Source organism: Nasonia vitripennis (assembly GCF_009193385.2).
Source record: "Nasonia vitripennis strain AsymCx chromosome 3 unlocalized genomic scaffold, Nvit_psr_1.1 chr3_random0006, whole genome shotgun sequence".
NCBI classification, from domain to species: domain Eukaryota; kingdom Metazoa; phylum Arthropoda; class Insecta; order Hymenoptera; family Pteromalidae; genus Nasonia; species Nasonia vitripennis.
In genome coordinates this window covers 1342637-1364865 of record NW_022279625.1, presented here as the reverse complement: position 1 = coordinate 1364865, position 22229 = coordinate 1342637, and the positions used below count along the sequence as shown (strand labels likewise).

General features: G+C 33.9%; 1 protein-coding gene across 1 annotated transcript in view; it reads left to right on the top strand.

Annotated features, from left to right (window-relative positions):
* LOC100115531 (glutamate receptor ionotropic, kainate 2) overlaps positions 1-22229 on the top strand; it is a 661409-nt gene that overhangs the window by 358148 nt on the left and 281032 nt on the right. The window contains exon 8 of the mRNA XM_031925963.2: positions 9709-9927. Coding sequence (XP_031781823.1) covers positions 9709-9927 — 219 coding nt within the window. The remainder of the gene's footprint in view (positions 1-9708; positions 9928-22229) is intronic.

The following is a 22229-nucleotide window of genomic DNA, read 5'->3' as shown; positions in this document are numbered from 1 at the left end:
GATATTGGTTTATCATTCGCTCGATTCTTTCGTCGTTTCTTTTACCTCCGTTTTTTAATTGCAATTTCTTTCGCAATATTTCCTTCCGACTCGGTCTTATGGTTTTATTTTCTTGGTTTTTATTTAAAATTTCAGTTTCTATATTTAGAATTAATTTCTCATCAATATTAAGTTCTTCTACTACTTGAGCCCCTTCTGGTATATAATCGATGTCTATTGAAACGTATTGATATTTTTTTTCTTCAAAAATTTTTTTTATCTGTTTTAGATAGTTTTACATTATTTTCTTTCATAATAGTTAATATTTCCTTATAATTCAGCCTTTTGCTTTGGGTTGGCGTTACTTGCTCTTGTCATATTGTATTTACGTCAAGTATAAAATTTTCTATATTTTTATCATCATTTTTCAAAAAAATTTCCAAGTTTCTAGGCTTGTTTTCATTTTTATCTCTTTTTGTTGTAAAATTTGTAATTCTGATTTGTCATTTATTTCATGGATTTTCGATATTGTGTTAAAATGGCGAAAACATCATTATTAAATGTGTTGTCTGTGGCACTATCATTTTCTAGTAATGGTTCTGCCTCATTTATCTCAGTATTCTGTTTTTCATGTGATTATTCAGTTTGCTCATCCTATATGTTACTGATTTTGCTAGTCCTACTCTCTTCACAAATCTCTTGATTTACTTCATCGTGCATTCTGATTTTATCAATATTATTCTCATGAGCCGTTTTTTTTAAACATTTTGTTGTTCTATATTATATGCATCATTGTCGCGAATAATTTCTTTTAAAATTATATTCAGAGTTTCTTTTTGGCTTAACTTCATTCCGGTTTTTGTAATCGGACCTATCTGTAATTTTAAATTTACTTCCTCTTAACAATTTAATTCCCAGTATTCCATCATATGGATTCACAAAATCATTAGGTGCTACGTGAAAATCAAAATATTTACCATTTATCGGTAGTTCTACTATACCTAACGTTTTTATAGAATTATTTGCGATGCCAGATAATAAAATTTTTTATCTAGCAGTTGTGATCCTGTAGTAATTTTATTTTGTTTTATTATATTTATTTGTGCTTCACTATCGACAAGTAAATTGCATAAATTTTTAGAATAGGAATTTATTATCTCAACATATTCTAATAAATCATTTAATTTTAAATGATATATTCCTAGTTTGATTTCTTTTTCCTCGAGCAATTGAACCTCCTGCTGATCATGATCTTCATAATTTGCCCTGTTCTGATTCTGAGATGCTGTTATGACATTTGTTTTATCCGTGTTTTCTGTATTGCTGAGTGGATTTGTGTTGTAACTTCTCGGTCACTCGGTCCGATATTTTTGCAGAGACTGCAAAATTTGCTCGCACGCATTTCCAATGATTCTACTTCGGTACAATTTTTTATGTTATTACCGCTTTTGTTACAATATGTGCAGTTTTCCTCTCTTCTAGCAATATTTTCTAAATACTTCAATTTTCTACACTTATATACAGGGTGACCACGCATTTCGCAATAATCACACTTTATTTGGCTATTATTTGTATTTAAATATTAAATTATTTTAAATTAATTTTAAATATTAAATAATAAATTAGTATTTTGATTGTTATAGTTGCTATATTTTCTAAAGTTATTAGAGTTACTAAAATTTTGATATTTACTATTTGAATTATTAAAACTTTGCTGTTTATTACCTATTTGAGGACAGTTTTTAGCTGAGTGGCCTTTTTCAACACAGATTTGACATTGAATATTCGTTTGAAAAGATTTTGTCTTGTGTTGCGCTACTAATATTTTGACTTGTTCACATTTTATAGCTTCACGGTCTTTTGCATTAGAAATTGAGTACATTATAAATCTGTTATTTGCAATCGGACTTCTTACTAACGGGCAGTACTTTACTGGATGTCCAAGTTGATTGCATCGTTTGCATATAACCTCTGGACATGCTTTTATCGTATGGCCTGTGCTATTGCAAAATTCACATGAATTGCTAACATCTGCCTTTAATGTAGAGGCAGTTGGATCATGACCACTTTCCTTACACTTCCAACACAATTCATATTCTATTATAAATGGGCATTGAGTCACTGTATGACCCATAACCTGGCAATATTCTCGATTGACCTAATGACACAAGCGCTACCAATTTGAAGCGCTTCTTTCAATCGCCTTGCTGACACTGCAACGTCAGGTGAGCGCGATCGCCGATGAGCGCAAGCAGGTCACTCACCCAATCTTTCTTTGAACTGGCGATTTTATATTTCTGTTTTAATGATTGATTTTCCAATCTAACTACCGTTTTGTTTGCAAATTTTATTTTTTTTATTATATTTTTTTGTATCCTTGTTCATTCAGATATAATTTTATAGTTAACTAACTAAATTTCCCGAGTTATATGGTTTCCGTTAGGATATTGATTTATGGAAAAGAGTAATTGCTATTTATCGCTTTTCAGCGTCTTTATGATAGGTTTGTGTACAAAATTCTAGCACCCACTTGTTTTTTTTTTTTTAACACTTTAACTTACTTTTGGGGTATGGATATTTATATATGTAATTTATATTTGTTTAAATTTACAAATGCAACTGTAGTTTGATTAATTTGTTAGTTTTCCCTCTTTTTTTTATATGTAACTTTTTTTTTAAGACTCTATAATCCGATTTGTATCGGAAACAATGTTAAGTTACAATTCCGACCTATGATTAATTATAGAATTTTTACTTACTTGGGTTTAACTGCTTGGGCTGGAAACTCTGCTGCTGTGCTGTAGTAAGGCTTATACAGGATGGATATATTCAATAGAAAAACACTTGTAGTTGATTGACTTTCACGATTTATTCAAGATAAAGTTCTATAGGTATCGGGATCGCGACTTAAGCCTGGATAACTCTTGTCGACGGATATGAGCGTCGTACAAGAGTCCAGATCGAGTGTATAATTACAACTGGTCGCTCGGCGTATACAGGGTATACTCATTAACCTCGCTGATCTACTTATTAATCAGAGTCGTCAGCTTTCGGCTTCGTAACGATTCCGCTGATATTGCTTAAATGATCGCAAGACATCACAACAACATTGATACACTAAAAAAACACAGCTGTTTCTGCTGTAAAACACGGCAGTTTTAGCGAGTGTCGCCACAGTAGCGACTTTTCAGTAAAAACAGCGAGTGGCCACTGGTATTTTTGGCAGGTCTCAGCGAGCAGTCTCTATCTCAAGGATATGTAGGTTATATATCACCTTTTAAAACATCAAAAATCATAAGAAATTAATTGTTTTAATGAGTATTATGATAAAGTAGTTGTAGCTAGAAAATTAATAACCACTGATGAAGAATGGGACAAATGCTTGGAAGAAGCAGTCAAGGTTGAATTTCCTAAAGCACTGTGTAACTGTTTGGTTGTATATGCATATTTTATCATCCATTAAATGTTAAAGAATTATTTGAAAAATATAGAGCATATTTTTACAGTCTATTGTTATCTAAAGGAATACGTTAAAATATCTCACTGAAACATATCAATTCTATTTTAACAAGTCAATTTAACATAATAGCTTATAACTTCTATAATTTTAGTTCGCTTCTAAGAGTAAACCGATCCAACTTTATAGTCAGAAGCGTCAGCATCTGAAATAAATTCAGAAGAAAGAGAAAGGAAATGCCAAAATTAGCGGCTCTGTAAGATCCTCTTCTAATTTACAAAAATGCTCTCTAGTATTCTTCTGACCATATGAACAATTTTTCAGTTAAATCTATACGAAGGTTAGGCTATATCAGCAAATTCTTTAATGAGTCACCTATAATAATCACAGAAATTTACAAAATATCACAGCCTTTTTGTTATGAGAAAGTCAATTTTGAATCAGCTGCCTTCACTTCTTTAAAAAAGATGTATCCCAGACATTCGACTTGCCTGCTTCTAGAATACATACTTCTTCTCAATCAGACGTAATCCTGCATCTTAAAATCATACGATAACTTCCTGCGGATTAGATATTATCTCATTAAAATACTTTCTCAATACCATGTCATTATCTAAATAAACTGAACTGAATTTTAAAAAATAATCATTGAGTAACTTTTCCATTAATCGTTGAAAAGTCGAAAGTGCGTTGCATAAACTAAATAGCATAACTGTGAATTGCCATAACCCTTTTCAAATTGAGAAATCCGTAATTTTCCTGTTTTCTTCTCGAATCTTGATTTGCCAATGTCTTTTTATATTCAGAATACAAAACCACGAATATCCAGCAAGTTTATCAAGAGTGTCGTTAACTCTTGGTAAAGAATATGAATCTTTAATTTCAAATGCATTGAATTTTCAAAAATCAATACAAAAACGAATTTTTTAATCCTTATTCTTCTTGAGTACTACAGGTGAACAATATGAGCTGTCTGATTCTTTAATAACTCCTTGAGAATGCATCTGTGTAATACATTCATCCAACTCCTTAATTTGATGAATGGAGGGTCTTCGAATATCGTTTAATTAAATTATTATGGAGTAATTGAATTCTGTGCTCACAGCCATTACATTTTCTAGTAACGTCGTCATCTTCAAAAATCTTCGTGCAGAAGATCCTCAAACCTTCGTCGTAGATTCTGATCTAAGTTTATTCCTGAAATCCAATTATTGATGATTGAACTTGGAGTATTTAAAATAATTTAAGTTATTCAATCTGTAATACGAGTTGCATCAAGAAAATTACAAAGTATTGTGACGGCAGGCCCAGCCCGGGGATAAGAGTACAGCAACAGATAACTTGCCTGGCGTAGGCAAGTTACCGACCGAGTGGCGCTAATAGCCAAATGTAAATAATCTATCTATGCGCGGGTAGATGGCGTACGCGCATGTAACACAGGAGAGAGGGAGCAATTCGGGTATATAAAGAGCCCCGGAGCCAGCAGCGAATATTAATGATCTGGCTCTCAACTGAGTAACGTGCGAATGGTAGTACTCGCTGCTTGCTGCGGTCTCCACCATACCTAGTAGTCCATGAGCCCCAGGCTCTCGAAGAGTATGTGTGCAGTCCAGTCCATCTCCTGTAGGCTGAGATCCAGCATCGCTTGCAAATAATTATTAAAAGAATAAATGAATAACTCTTTACAAAATATAAATAATTTTGACCCTTTATTGGAACATCTTCTCCCATCCCCCCATCAGTTGTGTCATCGATGCAGGATGGTAGTACCCTGTTCTTAGGTGGCTCATCTGGTCGTAGATTCATGGTGAGATGGTAGTATCTCACACATCAGTCTAATAGCTGCGTGGTTTACCTAAGTGTGCAGGGCATGCGTAGTGGATAGACCCTACTCACCTCCTTCAACACACGAACAGCTCTCCTCTGGTGGGTCTTCCACTTCAGAGCATAGGAAAGGCTTTTGTCCACTCAACAGATATTACCGGGTGGATCAGAGTTCGCCATCGTTCTTCGTATGTGCTTGTCTCCTGATTTACTAACCTGGGGTCACGAATTCCTCGCGTTCGCGCTCTAACCCTTCGCGGACCGTTTCAGTGACCCCCCGAAACCCTTGAGTAACGAGTTTCGACTTATTATGTTACAAATTCTCCTGAAACTCTTGAAGACGACTTTGATACTGTCAACCCTTAGCACCAGGTACCTCGGAGGCCGTTGCTGTCGCAATATTCGTGTTCAATGAGCCCAAAAACCCCCTAGTAACGAGTTTCGACTAATTATAACTACTACGACTACTAAGATAACTCTCAAGTTCTTCTCGCTCCTGCTGATATCGTGAGTACTCGCAAAAGACGTGCTTAACATTCTCTGTTGCATCCGGACATATTGGGCAGTTTGGACGGTCGTCTAGTTTGAACCGATGCAGGTGCGCCTGGAAACATCCATGCCGGGTCAAAAACTGCGTGAGGTAGTAGTTAACTTCTCCATGTCTTCTTCCAATCCAGTCTTCTATCCTTGGTATACCATCGCTTCGTATACCACCACCATTATCGTTCTTCGTATGTGCTTGTCTCCTGATTTACTAACTTCGGGTCACGAATTCCTCACGTTTGCGTTCTAACCCTACGCGGACCGTTTCAGTATACAATCATCAAAAATATTTCCAATAAAACCATCTAAATCAGCTAAATGATCACCCAATTTTAACGTAAAAAATTCACCTGGTACATTTTCTAATAATAAGGAGTCGTACAATTAATAGGGATTCTTGTATCTTTTGACTCAACAAATTTCGGATTTATAATAGTCACATCAGAACCAGAATCTACTTAAAAAATACAAACTTTTTATGAGTTTGACCATCAAAATAAATTTATTAGAGTTTCTATTAATTCTTCCAACGTGGCAGTCAATCACAAAAGAGTGTGCAAAACTCCAAGTGGTGTCGTAAACCAACCAAACAACTGTTAGATAACGTAACTACTTTCTAGTTACGGCCTAAAAAGTAAGATTTTGGCCACGTGACTACATTTCTAGATATACTCATATTTGTCACTGTCAATGCTAGTTCGAATATATTTTAATCGACTTTAATAACCAAAACAATTACTATTCTTGTTATACCATTTAAATGTTATTTTGTCAATCTATTTTAATCGATTTGAAAATCACTATTCTTTACTAAATAGTTTAGCGATCCCAATACTAGTTTTATGAATAGCTCTGAATATAGTTTAATAGACTTTAATAACCAAAACGAATACTATTCTTGCAATATCATTTAATTGTTATATATATATATATATATATATATATATATATATATATATATATATATATATATATATAAATCTGTTCGAATAGTACTTTATTACAAATAATAAAAATAATGATAATTTTTCTAATATGATTTGTTCGTGATTTTATCAATAAGTTTGAATTGATTTATAAGGTAATTCGTTTATATAATATTTAATCGATCTCAATACTATCTTACGGTTAGGTTCAATTATTCTTCAATCGATTAGAATAATCAAAAAAAGAATCCCTGCTAAAAATACTAGATTGATTTAATCGACGGTTTAAATTATCGATGTGAATCGGTCTCAATCGCAATCTAAATATCAAAATGAAGATATTTTTAACGACTTTTATGCGATGATTATTTTAATGCAGTTCAATTGGGATTCTTTCAATAAATATGAATCAACTTATTAGTCGATATTAAATCAGTTTAATTTTACAAATAATTTTGATAACATTTTAAGTGACCTTAATGATCAAAGTTTTGTTATTCCTTATAAAAAAGAAACCTTTATATTTAGATTAGAACCGATTAAATTCATTGCGAAACTAGTCGATTTTAATCGACCATATGTTTCTTAATATAACCTGTTACCGTTTCAATTTAATAATTTGTAATCGCTCAAATGTTAATAATTCTTTTATTTATAAAATTGGAAATAAGAAACGAAACAAGTTTTCCGACGACCGGTGATAGTCGATAATGTGTCGTAGGCCGCGTGCACGGCGTTCGTAAAGGATCGTCAGGGGCAGCTTTCCTCCTTCGACAATTTTGACATGATATCATGCAAATAAGTAAATCGGTAAATGAAGGAGGGTACGGGGTGAAATGCGCAGAGGCTTTCACGGACGATTGGCCATAGGAAAACTTGTGCTTAAGAGAAACGTTCGAAAATGAGTAGGTTGCCTAGCGATGAAACAACAATTATGTTTTTTGACAATTGAGCGAGCAGGCGATGGAAAATTGGGCAGATGTTGGCGAGCGATCGAATAGTTCGGACGTTTGGTCTGTCAATAAAGTTTGTCTTTTCTAATTCAATGTCTCTGTGCCTTCTTTCTTCGTGCGCACAGCTGATAGTGATCAAGATCAGCTACATAACCGCTTGGTGTGGCTTCGAATGATCATACTCGCAAGTGACAAGATTTCTTCCCCGTTACTATATAAGAAAGGTCAAATGCAGTAGAAGACAGAATAGATTTATCACCTACAATCGATTTGATTTGAAACTTTATTAAAATCGATTGACTTTAGTAAACGACGCATGATTAAAAAAAATCATGTCAATTCAAATCGATTAACACCACGATATGCACATCAGTAAAAACGATTGCATAGTTGAATACAGTACGATTGAATAATATTAAATGTTATTCTAAATATAAAAAACCATTGAAACCGTTTTTCTAGTGAACACAGATGCATTGGTTCAGATTTAAATAAGCATTGAATCGATTTAGTGAATATCCTAATAATTATGTATTCTAATCCGGTTTAATCGATATTATTTTATCGTTTTAAATCGATTTTAATGCCATAAATATATTACACACGCAGTAGCCTGAATATTATCACTTTCAAATGTAAAACGCAGGATTAATATATAGACTCGGAATCGATACATTTTTTATCCATCGATTTCAATCGCATATTTTTAGCAGGAAGAGCCCGCTTTATTTATTATAAGTATACAGTCAAGAAACAGACGCACTATGTATAATCTACTCAATTCATTTATAAGATAAAACATGACTATTGGTGTTACGGACAATATATATTTGAAAGATTGTCTTTGAATTATATGGATTGAAGAACTGGCGTTTAAGACAAATTTATTTATATCTGGTATTTTCGCATTGATGTTTTGTTAATTCCTTATCATTAACAAAAAGATCGTATCTTCACGCATAACAAATTATGTTGCTGTCAATATATTGTATAAGCTTAGAATAGCAATACTCAGGTTAATAGTCAAAATTAAGCTTCGATTAATGTGAAACGTACGAAAATTGACTTTTTGATTTATGGTGTATTATAATTATGAATGCTACCCACGTAACACTGCAACTCAGGACATTTTTTTAAGGTTACAGATGAACGCTCGAGGAGGCGTTAAAAATAGATTTTTTTAGCAGTATAACACTCGGTTAATACTTTCCTGCCGTGTTATAACCAGGGCCAGAAGGGTCCTGTTTATTGTAAATTAACGTCGGGCGTGCAGAAGGCACGGCTCGGCCGACTCAGATCATGCACGTGTTTTTACACGAGCCCGCGGAGGCGGCGTAGGTCGGGTCGTAGGAAATAACACACGAGAAGTTTAGATAAGGAAATGTATATTCAATTGTGACTATACACGGAGGTGCAAACGCCGCACACTTCGACGAACGATAAAGAGAGACGAGAGATATTACCCTGTCGACGTGAGAAAGTGAGAGTGCAGGTACTTACAACTCGGTAGTGGCAGTAGTACTTGACGCAACGGACGTGGTCCAGTCTCGGACGTGGAGATGTACAGTTCGGACGGGCGTCGCAGCAACTCGTCGGTAACGCACGGACGAATATCGTTCGCTCTCGAGATGCTCGCAGGACTCACAACAAATCCGCGTATACAGTAGCGCGAGCTACTCGTGTGGATAGCGCAGCGAGACTAACTCTAGTCGCGGTTCTCCCGGCCGTCGGCACATCGTTGTCATATCTCGCCAACGCTGTGCGGCCAGGCGGCAACCGCGCTACCTATGCTCTCACTCTCTCTGTCTCTATCTTGCCTCGTTTCTCGTTCTCGCTCGGTTCGGCGCTCGTTGGCAGCTTGCTGAAACAATAATCTTATTACATTTAGTACATGATTAGCCGTTAGACATTTGACGTGCACTTGGCCGTCACAGCAGCTTAAATAAATTTAAAAAATTAATGTAAAATGATAAAGACATGCTTAATCCATTTGCAATTACTAATATTATTTTATAATTTTAATTAGGTTGATATAAAAGGTCTAACAGGACCAATTTGCTTTGATAATGCTGGATTTCGAAGTAACTTTGAAATAGGAATTTTTAGTTTAGAATACAGTGGAATCAAAGAAACTGGAAAATGGAATTCTTCAAAGAATGTAGAATGGTTTATAAACACATCGTCAGGAAGTAATCAGGATAGTTTGTCACTACATAATACGACATTCAGAGTCTTAATAGCACTGGTAAAATTGTTTACCTTATTATAACATTGATAAACATACACACACACGCATGCACACACGTGTGATTTTTAAAATTATATATATATATATATATATATATATATATATATATATATATGCGTGTGTGTGTGACAGTGTAACATGACTTATGCTGACGATTTCCTAAATGCAATCGTACATATGTTGACATTCGCTTACGCTGACGTCTGCATATTTTAACTAGTTTTTGTATTTCTCTAGTACTTATGCAAACAGTCAGCATAAGTATGGCTCAAAGTATAAGGTGTATTATGCAAATTTGTCGTTATAAGTCATAAAAGAATAAAGAATATTTAAAAAATATAAATAATATAAATAATATAATTATTGTTTATGTGTAAATGTCTTTATGTTGACACGGAAACATAAAACTGATAACATTGCAGTGCTACTCTACAGATAAAAGCAAGAAATAGACATTGATAATGATAAAATTGGAAAGAATAGCAATAATGTTTATTCGCAGTTTAACTATAATAGCCACTTTATTCCCTGAAAAGAGGGACTAAAGTAGCTTTTTACCATATTTTTTTGCCCCACATTCGCGGGAATGAAGTAACTCCATTATCGCAAATGAGGGAATACGGTTACTTTATTCTCAAAAATGCAGGATACAAATTTTTTAATTTTTTAAAAAAATTATATTTTTTTTTTAATAAAAATTTTTTCATAAAAATTTTAAAAATTTCGAAAAAATTAAAAATTTTTTTTAGAAACTTTTGAGAATTTTATTTGTATTGACCTAAGTTTCACTTTTCAAGGGTACAAAGTGGCTATAAGATTAAGTCGTGAATAAAGTTCTATATGCAACACGGGACTAAAGTCGATAAAAAATTCTTGCATAATATACTATTCGTTTATTGAATATTTTCGTTGTAATTTTTAAAGATATTTAATGCATATAACGTCATATATAACATTCCGGATTTAGGTCCAAAAGTCTAGCAACATACAGTAAGAGGCGCTTCTTATGGCATGAGTAGATAAGCTATGGGGATTCTGGCTCACTCTGAGCTAGAATCCCCATTACTTCTGGCTCACTACCCTGAGCCAAAATCCCCATTACTTCTGGCACTTTCCCCTCCTGTGCCAGAACCCCCATTACTTCTGGCACTTCCCTCCTGTGCCAGAACCCCCATAGACTTTGCAGGTCACCCCTATTCCCGTGCCAACTTCGTATATGCTTATTTAGATAGCGCGCGATCGCTATTAAAATTTTTTTATACTTATTGTATTCAGGGGAAGATTTTGTATTCGTTGAATATTTTTCAGAATACGATTTCTACTGTTGTAATGTTTTTTTTTCTTTTCTTCATTTTAACAAGGGGAAAGAGGTTTGTAATTAGTAGTACTAGTATTTTGACCCATTCTCGTTAATGTTTGAAGTAGAAATGATAGGATATGTGATACTCTTTCTCTCTTTAGTGAGAGAGAGGGTTAGAGCCCCAACCTTCGCTCTAACCTGTGAGGTACATCCATGTGTTCTTATACTTTTCCATTTTTACGAATTATCATTCTTATATCATGGAGAAATAGTTTATTTTTTCCTCATTTAGCTGGCTAAAAGTATTTTCGTAGACTTTTCTCAAAAGCTTGACGTTATGATGAGCACAGTTGATATGAGACAATTCTCCATCATGATGGGTACAGACAGTCACCACCTTTAAATTATTGAGCGGCGGATTGCCTATTTCAGCTACATCGTAAACGTGAAACTTGAAACGTTGAAGCCATTCTTTCTTCAAGGAACCCATCACGAGAATCCTAGTAGCATCGCGAAGAGCTTCTCGAAGAATCTTTTGTATGTCAGTGTACAGATGCTCTTATCGGTGAGACGTCGCCAAGAAAAGGGTTCCTTGAAAAGTAGCACTAGAGGTTCGCTATTATGATTGAGTGGTACTATGGCTAATTCCTTGAGAATAAAGTCATTTCCTGACTGTTTGTAGCCTTGGACATCCACTGGGTACTCCATCACGATGAGAAATGTTTCTAATACGGTAAAGTGCAGTGTTTTATAGCCTGATCCCCCACCCTTTCATCACTATCTATACAAGTTTTTTCACATCACCGCTGACAGGATTGTACTGGACTATGCGGTCGTGAAGAATTAGACAGTGAGCCGACGTGTTTGCTGGGAAATTGTCTCGTGATTCAAACTCTAGACGAACGACTACGGGAGCATTTTTCAATGCCTCACTTTGTTACGAAGAATCAATGACGTAGAGAGGTGCATGATTGATTAAGGGGTCAAGCCTGGGTTAAATCCTGCAAAAAAACAAAAAGATATTCTTCTTACCAAAAAATTTTTGATTTGATGTAATTTGAAAAAAAATTCTATTAAAAATATATAAAATATACACCATTTTTATCGAAAAAAAAAACATGTATATACCTTGTAAAATCATTGACCAAAATTCATGACATTTCACTATATAAATAAGTGTTTTTAGTCACTTGCCACGGCTTTTTGAAAGATCCGGACTGTCTTCTTTACTCTATCCGGGCTTAAAATGTACCTTAAACATGCCCCCTCGGACCTATCGAGAGACATTGCTAAAAAATATAAATCAAATACTGCTAGCAACAAATTTTGTTGCTAGCAATGTTTAATTGATATTTTTTAGATAACAAAATTTGTTAGATACCAAAATGTGGCATAAAGTGTTGTTCACCAGAGTCGTGTGAGCTAATACAGCTTTATCTGACTTGTTCAGTCTACCACAAATGTGTATCATACTACGCGAGGGTAGAACGTACAAGTCTTGATGTTGAATAGCGATGCGAATTTCATCACTGTTGTTGAACGATGTTAACTTAAGATAAATGACTTGCGACGGCACTTCAATGATCTTATATTCCGGTGGTACTGCAGGGAAGAACTCGTGTATGCTGTGAACAAGTTGACCATTCATATAGGCTCCTGAAGTAATATTACACTCGACTCGAAGAGCGTTCACTTTGAGAATAGTTTCAGATAAGTCTGAACTATGAGTTAAAATGGCTAGAAGTAGTCGCTGTATGAAATCGAGTAGTGAGCCGATCGAATCACGTGGACGAAAATCGATATCACGACTACACTTGATTATACTGCGAAGTCTATTATTGTTTGGTTGCAAGCTGAATGAAATACCTTTGTGTGCAATAGTTCTCGAAGGTAAGTATCTATATCCTTGATTTCGTAACTTCCTGTAGGTAACACAATCACTTCTTTACCAACATACAACTTATTAGCGTCTGTATCGATATTGGGTATAAAATGAAAGGTTAAGGGCTGGATTAAGCCAAGAACGTAATTTTTATGCAAATACTCAAGGTTAATGAGATCTCCATGACAGCGTGTAGGATAATAACTGAATCCTCCTCTATTTCCCCTTTATATACAGCCTGTTGGACAGGAATTTGAGACAAAGATGGCCACAATTGAAGGTATTATAATCTTAATATCTTTCATGGTTGTACTTGACTCTGTCAACTCCCAAGTATAACAACAGATCTAATAGCGACTGAAAGTCTCCAAAACTATCAAATTAAATTACATCATTTCCAAGCATACGATACGCTAAACAATGAGTTCCCGGTCCATCAGCATCGTCTAGATTTACAACAGCTAATGTATTACGATGCGGTCTATCGGCGGGTAACGCATTTCTCATAAACACTCCACGGAAGTTAGAAATTTTTAATATCTTAGTGTGCTTTATAATGTCAGTATCAGTAAGTGCTCTATAAGGAAATCTCACATTAAGGATTTTTTTCCTGAATACGCTTCCTCGATGATGAGGCGTGAGACGAAGACCTACCCAGAGCAAAATCCTCCATCTTCTCATTATGTCGTCGACTCACCTCTAACTATAGTTTAGCTGCGTTAGCTTTGTTAACTGCTTTTGCTATTCCCGCAGCACCATCCGCAACTGCACCAGCTGCACTTAGACCAGTGAAAATCGGTACGAGAAATGGTAAAAATCCACCTACATTCGATGGTACTGGTAACACACGTAGTATGATAATATTTTGTTTACCTCCAGCTTTTTTGACAGCATCACAAGCTCACTTCAAAGCTGAAAGAATGACTTTGCCAAAATCTGTGCTCAAGACCATTGAATTTGATGCAGCCTTAACAATTTTATTCAGCTTCGTGGACGATCTTAGCTCTTAGCTCTTTTTCGCGACTTCACACCCAATTCGAGTTTCAACTTTAACTTCATAGCGTTCAATACGGAGTATACTGCGACTTTTTCACCAATTCCTGCGTCTTTTGCGAGAACTGTCTGCCATGCTTGATCGGCTAAAACTTCGTCAGCTATATTTCTAGCTTCCATGTTTTTACGATTCTGCGAAGAAGCTATGTCGTGCTCTTTACAGGCTTTATCGAGAGGATTAACTCCTGAATCACCGCGAGCTAAGCGTTTAGCTAGTTTCGTACCTGGACCGCAATATTGATACCCAGGCAAATAAAGTTTAAACGGGAGTTTATTGATTAGACTGTTCTGTTAATAAATGAGGGGTTTGGTGCAATAAATAATATCACCCATTATTCCAGTGGACCCTTCGGGTTAGTGTTGTACCTTTATTTCATACTCATTGTTGGAGATTACACTTATATCGTTGGATACGCACAACATGTGCTCGGGCTCACTACATAGCCACCTTACGCTCTCTGCGTTCAAACTGCTTCTCTACTCTATACCCACGCTCTGGCTCTATACCTATAGTTAGCGCTACCGCGCGCTAGTCTATCCTGCTTACTATAGTCGCGCACGCGTGCTTACTCACATACTCTATATAGTGTGTACGGATACTAGCATATAAATTACATCTCAACACACCTCTTTAATTTTTATGCTACTTAAACTTTAAACAATTTTTAAATTCATTCTAAAATTTTCGAATTTATTTCTATCCAGAGCCTTTGTTAAAATATCAGCAATATTATTTTCTGAGTCTACTTTTACAATTTCGATTTCTTTATTTTCGTAGCACTCATTTACAAAATGATAATGTACTTCAATGTACTTCGAGTTTTTCGTCATGTTACCAAACTTTGCTATTGCTATGGCTCCTGAGTTATTTTTATTGGTTTCTCTAAATTTATACTAAAGTCTTTTAGCAAATTTTTAACAACTTTGATTTCACTTACAGCTTTTGATAAAGCTACGTACTCAGCGGCTGTTGACGACTTTGTCACATTGCCCTGTTTTCGGACTTTCCGATATATAACATTTCCATATATTCTTATGATAAAACCTGTCGTGGATTTTCTATCGGATTTATCTCCTGTCCAATCAGCATCAACAAAACTGTCCATGATTTCAGCATTTTTATTCTTTTTATAAGTTAACTTTAAGTCTATAGTCAAATACAAATACTTTAGAACTCTCAACGCATATTTATAATGAGTTTCATTGTAGCCATTTTGAAATTGACTTAAATGATTTACACTATAGCTAACATCTAGTCTTGTTCCAGAGCTTATATACATGATATATGTATAATAATGCTCCTATGAGATTTCTATATTTTATATCACTTGATGCTGTTTGTGCGGAATCTAGACTTAAATTTTGTTCTATCGGAGTTTTAAATAGTTTACTATGTTCAATATTATATTGTCTACCTAATGACTCTATATAATTACTTTGGTCCATTTTCATCTTACAATTTTTATAATCATAATTAATATTTATTCCTAAATATGTCTTTACGTCGCCTAAGTCTTTCATTAAAAATTTTTGTGACAATTTGGTTTTAATCTCATTAATTTTTCGCATTGTTTTTCCGTAAATCAATAGATCATCAACGTGTAGAATTAAGTAAATTGTTTCGCTATTCTCACATTTTGTGTACAAACAATAATCGCTTACACTTCTTTTAAATTCTAATTTTTGCATATATTTGTCGAAACATTCATACCAAGCTCTCAGGCTTTCTCGCAGTCCATACAACGCTTTTTCAAGTTTATATCCTTTTTCGGTTTTATCACTGTAACCTGAAGGTTGTTTTACAAATACTTCTGATTTTATTTTCCCATTCAGGAATGCGGTTTCAACATCCATCTGTATAATCATTATACCGTTTTCACAACAATATGACAATAGTAACTTCAATGTTTGAATTTTAGCTACTGGAGAATACAAGTCTTCCAGTACTTCTCTTTGTTGAAAACCTCGTACAACTAATCTCTCTTTTTATGATAATCAGATTTATTTGTAAAAACCCATATTAAATCTAAAATTTTCTTATGTTTCGGCTTTTCTACGAATTGCCAAGTTTTATTTTTATTTTGGGTAGATGGGTTGACCATATCTATCCGGTTTCTTTTTTTCGCGTTCTAACCTTCGCAGTTCAATTTCTTGATCATCAATTTTTTTTATCTGATTTATTACTTGGTTTTCTCTCTTTCTTATTTTCATTTACAACATTTTCTTCGATTTCGTTTGATTCAGAGTTTTTATTTATACTAATGTCGGATTCATTATCACTCTCGTCCTCACCTTTAAATCCAATTAAATTTTCATTTTCGATAAAGTCTACATGTCGTGAAACTATTATTTTTCCATTTACCAAAACTCTGTATTCAACCCTTTCATAGCCTACGAGTATACCTATGTCAGCTTTTCTATCCCATTTTGATTGTCTTTTTATTTCTGGAACTCTAACAAATACTTTATTCTCCTATAATTTCAGATTACTAATGTTCGGCTTTTTCCCAAAAAAAATTTCAAACGGAGTTTTATTCTGACTTGTATTTGTTATTGTTCTATTTTTTAAATACGCTGCGGCTTTTATAATTTCTGGCCAATACTTAATATTTAATTTCGAATCATTAAGTAATCATCTTGCTGAGTTCATTATTGTCCTATTATAGCGCTCAGCTGTCCCGTTCAGCTCGTGTACATGCGGTGGACATGGTTCTACTATTATTCCCTTTTCACTACATAAATTAAACTTGATTTTATTCATATATTCATACCTTAATCTTTTAATTTTCTAAGGACTAACAGCTACTTTCTTTTCCTTCTCAGCGCGAACAACATGTAATCTAGAACGTATATTATTCTGTTCATGCCTTATTATGTTTTCATTGAACAAACATTTGCGATAATTCTCGAGTGATGCTATTTTCAACAACTCTAGATTTTACACCTTTTGCCTTCTTGATGGGTTCACTATTTTAAATGAGAATGCTGTATATTTCACTACGAAGACCGATGAATTCTGTCATTACATGACCGTTGCATTCATCTTGCATAAAACTGATAACTTTCTTATTCTTGAGTGGTATTCCAAATTCATTATTCTCAGGATAATCAGACGTATCGAATTTATCAATATCTTGTTTTATAATATCATACATGTTAACATCCTGAACCTCATATATTAAAGTGTTAGTACCAGTATACAATAGCTTGCACTTACTCCAACTCTTGCCTTCATATAGCCGTAGTGGACATCATAAATGAATGTTTTAGAAATATCAAGTACACAGAGTCCCACATATATCGGTTTCCTTATTATTATTTCTGTACGGGCTAGTTGTACAGCAACAAGATCTTCAGCAAAGATTGATCTGCTAAGAAAATTAGACCTTTCAATTAATGTCTCTGCTCCATATCGTCTATTCCATTTAGACACTAACTTAACATCTACACGTTTTCGTTCATTTTCCATTGTCTTACCATAGACGGCATTAATCAGAAGTTTGAAAAATAGTTTCTCACATTCATTTATAACTTGTTTTCTCTTCTCTGTATTGAGAAAAACGTAGGGCTTTAACGAGAAACTATGTTTTCATTTGAGTGCTCTGTGAATTTTCCTTAAAATAAGACCATGCTTCAGAGCTTGTTTGAGAGCACGATAATGAACTACATAGCGCTCTTTGTTATAAAGCGTAGTTAATAATTTTTTCTGTTTTGAAGTAGGAGGCGCCATGTGTTCAGGACAGAGCGGAAGATCTTTGTGATCATCATGAATATTTTCAGGATAATCCAAATCAATTTCTAGAATGTAGCCAAAATACTGATCATCAGGTACATAAAAAAAAATTAGATTCGTCAAGATTTTCAACCCATGTAAATCCACCTTCTGGCAAAAATTGTGTCATCGCCCATCCATACATATTGTTGGCGTCAAAGTACATTAAATATTTTTTCTCTTCTTTAGGGTATAACCTTCAAGCATATATTAATTATTCGCTTATGCATAACGGTTCGAACACTGGCTCACTCGACCTCTTATGCCCTTCTCAATAAACATCAACATATCTACATCTGTTAACAATTCAAGATTGATACCAGTATATTTTAACATAGCATCCCCAGGTCAATCCAGGTGTTGTGTAATAATGTGCAGGGTCTAAGCTATAGGCTTTCATACACGTTGAGCAGAAATTTTTAAACACATCAGCTAGAAGAAGCACATCTATTTTGAGATAAATATCTGCATATTGACCAAGAGTTTTTACATTTAAGGCAGACCACGCTGTTTTTGCGTGTTCGTAATCAGCATCACTGAGATCACACTCATACTATTCACTGTAAAAATCATCTTTATATGGTAGCTTCTCTTCTTTCAGCTTATCAAAAAAGCTTACATAATCGTATAGGGGAAAACTCCTTTTCTCAACAATAGTTCAATTTGATCAGCTGTATAGCCATCATCATTTTCAAACACTGAACTAGTGATGCTAAGCTTCTCTACTTAAGATGCTAATTTCTCCAAAGACAAAAGCATGAATCTAAAGGAGTCTATATATCGAAAGTTTCTATCACTACTATCGATATATTTTGTAAAAGTCCCTTGAAGTTGTCAACAGTTGCGAGTTCTTTTACAATAAAGTGCGAGTCATAACCAGTAAGATTATGTAAGATAACTTGTATGAATCTAGCATCTTTGAGATTTATATTGCGACTTTCATGTGCTGCTCCTCTGTAGCGTCCTGTAAGGTGACAATAGTGTCTTACAGTTATATCGTTGGCAAAAAGAACTTTCTACAAATATGACAAATTCTGGCAGCTTTAAATTCTTGATACTCTTTAGCAGTAAGTTTCATAGGTTCAGGTGTACTATAAAGTTTTTCCAACTCGGTAGCAATCTGCATAAGATTGTTAACAAACCACTCTGCGGGAGTCATAGCGTTTTCTTCCTCTTGTCTATAGCTTCGTTATACAGACTTAGCATCGTTAAAACTACATTTTAAATAGAAATCAATACTACAGGCTTCATGTTGCTAAAATACACAAACGTCATCTTTCACAGGTTAATAGACACTAGCAAAAAATGCTCGCTTCGCTCGCGATTTACAAATTAATTGTGATGATATTTAAGGGGATGTCGTGCCAAAAAACACTGTTTTTCTATTACATAAAACTTTTTGAATAAACTTTGCAAATGAAAAACCCCAAATGAATCGTTCTACTAAAAAAAATTTCCGATCGGACTTTTTGTTTTTCTAAAATCTTGGAAATACGAACAGAAATTCGATCAGACTTTCTGTTTTTCTAGAAGTTTGAGGATACAAAATACTCCGTAGTGAATTTGCAAAGCATTTGCGCCGACATCCCCTTGATTATTTGACGTGTCATTATTAAATATACTGTTAATTAGATGTACACTCGATGGTAGTTAATTCTTGTAAAACTTTTATGAAATGCTTTAATAAGATTGTCAGATTGATAAATTTTAACTAATCAAAAGCACGACTTCAAAAGCATTTCATAAGAATTAATTACCGTCGAGTATAAATGAATATATTCAATACAGCCAACATTCTATAAAAGAGTTATAGCTACTAGTACACAGGACCGACTTTAAAATTATAGAATAAAATAGAAATACATTTTGAATATTAAACAATGTTTTTAAACTCTTTGTTATTATTTGATCACCGTATTAACCAAATCTAACAAAAAAATTATATTAATTAAACATTTTTTTTATTTACATTTATAAAATGATCTAAATTGTGAGATTATAACAATCATAACATTTATATTCTGTACTAAAATGTAATACATAGTACGATATTTACTTTTATATTTAATGATAAAGACATTTTCAATCCCTAAAGAAAAAGAAAAATAAAAACAATTGAAAAAAAAACGTTATGAACTGCAGATGATAGCAGAAGAATGTCGGGATTGACACACAGATAATAGTAATCTTTTGTTGTCTTCGGTTTTATTTAGTTAGCTAGATACTTCAGTTAGATTTTTTTTTCAGGTGTAAAATTTTACAATTTGGAAAATAAATAAAAAAATGAATACAACAGACAATAACTATTAATAAGTGAAGACAACAGTTTTTTCATAGTTCAAAACAGTTTTCTTCATTTTATAATTGCTGTCTTCTACGTTCACTAGTTTGTTCCCAATCAAAACAAGCTATCTTCGGATTTCTACACATTTTTCTTAACTTTTTTAAAAACACGCCTCTAATAACATAAAAAAGAGAATTAACTTTTAAAAAAGTAAAAGGTTAGGCGAGTTTCATATATTCCGCAACGAAATAACAGATAAAAAAGAACTGAGATCAATCAACCAAAGTCAAGTTGATTATATTTAATAATAATAAAGCAACAACATTTTTCTTTGTCAATAAAGGGCTTACTTAACTTGAAGTTGAATTATATACTGATCAATTAAGAATAACTCTCAAGATACTTGCCATGACCGTTTCATTGTACTTACGGTGTTTTTATGACGTTTTAATACATAAAGAAAACATTTTAGTTGTTCATCAATTAACAAAATGAAACGGTCATGTCAAATTAGGTAGTAAGTATCTTGTGAGTTTTTAGTAAATTTGTTTAGGTATTTCATATTTTTCCTAAAAATAAAGTATAACCATCTTTAGCACCTTTTGACTGTGGTTTTATTGTAACATTTGTATTACTAAGATGAAATCACTGATTGTTCTGATACACTACCCTTGAATGATTTCTACACCTAGACGCCAAAACCAAGTGCGAACTACCTAGACTTCGTCATCGGCCACGCTGTACACCTAGACGCCGTCCACGTATGATGTATGTACCTAGAAATAAAAAACGATGGATCGCACCACCTAGACTTTGTGATCGGTCACACTATACATTTAGACACCGTCTTCAAATTATTTCTACACCTAGACACAAAAAACTACGAAGCGCACCATCTAGATTTCCTCATTAGCCACCCCGTACACCTATACAGCGCTCTCGAATGATGTATTTGAGTATTGTATATATGTATATATTGTATATATGTATTCATCTAGACATAAAAAATTACAATGCGCACCACCTAGACCTCGTCATCGGCCACCCCGTACTCTTAAACACCGACTTCGAATTACTTTTACACCTAGACACTAAAAACTACATATGAGCGAGCATGCAGAAAACCATTAAGAAAGTAATATCCATCTGTGTATAGCTGTGCAGCCAACTTCACGGTCCTAACACTTGTTGCGGCTAACTTAACGGCCCTAACAATTTTTGATTTGATTTGAGCATTTTGTGAATGACACACTCGTGTATTATATCAAAGATAGTTTTTATCAATATTTTTGTTTAAAATCATAGTTAGGCATAATAAAACATGATATAAGTCAGAAGCTTCCTCCAACTAAATTTATACGTCTAATACATAAAATATTGTTTTAATATACAGTACAATCTGCCTGCTAATGTATAAGGCGGTTTTTGATACATAATGTAATATATAAGTTTTAAATGGTTTATTGTCCAAAAGCTTGCAGACCCCTCTGTTTTTTATAATAGAATACGAACGCTGCCACCATTTTTTCACATTATATATATATATATATATATATATATATATATATATATATATATATATATATATATATGGGACGTTTCACGTCAACCGGACCATCAGTGCGCCCAAAATTTGGGTTAACCTAACGAGACGTTTGAGGTCTCAAAATGATCGTCTGGTCAAGAGCTTTTGAAAAAGTTCTGGCCTTTTCAAAAATCCAATGTGGCGCATAAAATATGGAGCCTGAAACCCACGTTTTCATAGCACATTCAACAAAAACAATAGTAAAAATGCTCTAATTTGTGAAATATCCCACCAAAAAGCATGTACAACTCATGATAGGACATATTATTTTGACAATGCTGACGGAATTCCAAAATCAAAAATGGCGGAATCAAAATGGTGGATATTATACCACCACCAAACCCATTTTACCGCAACAAATGATTTTTGATCAGTTTAAAGTATCGATATGGGGGTTTTCAGGGTCACTGAATCTTATTGTAA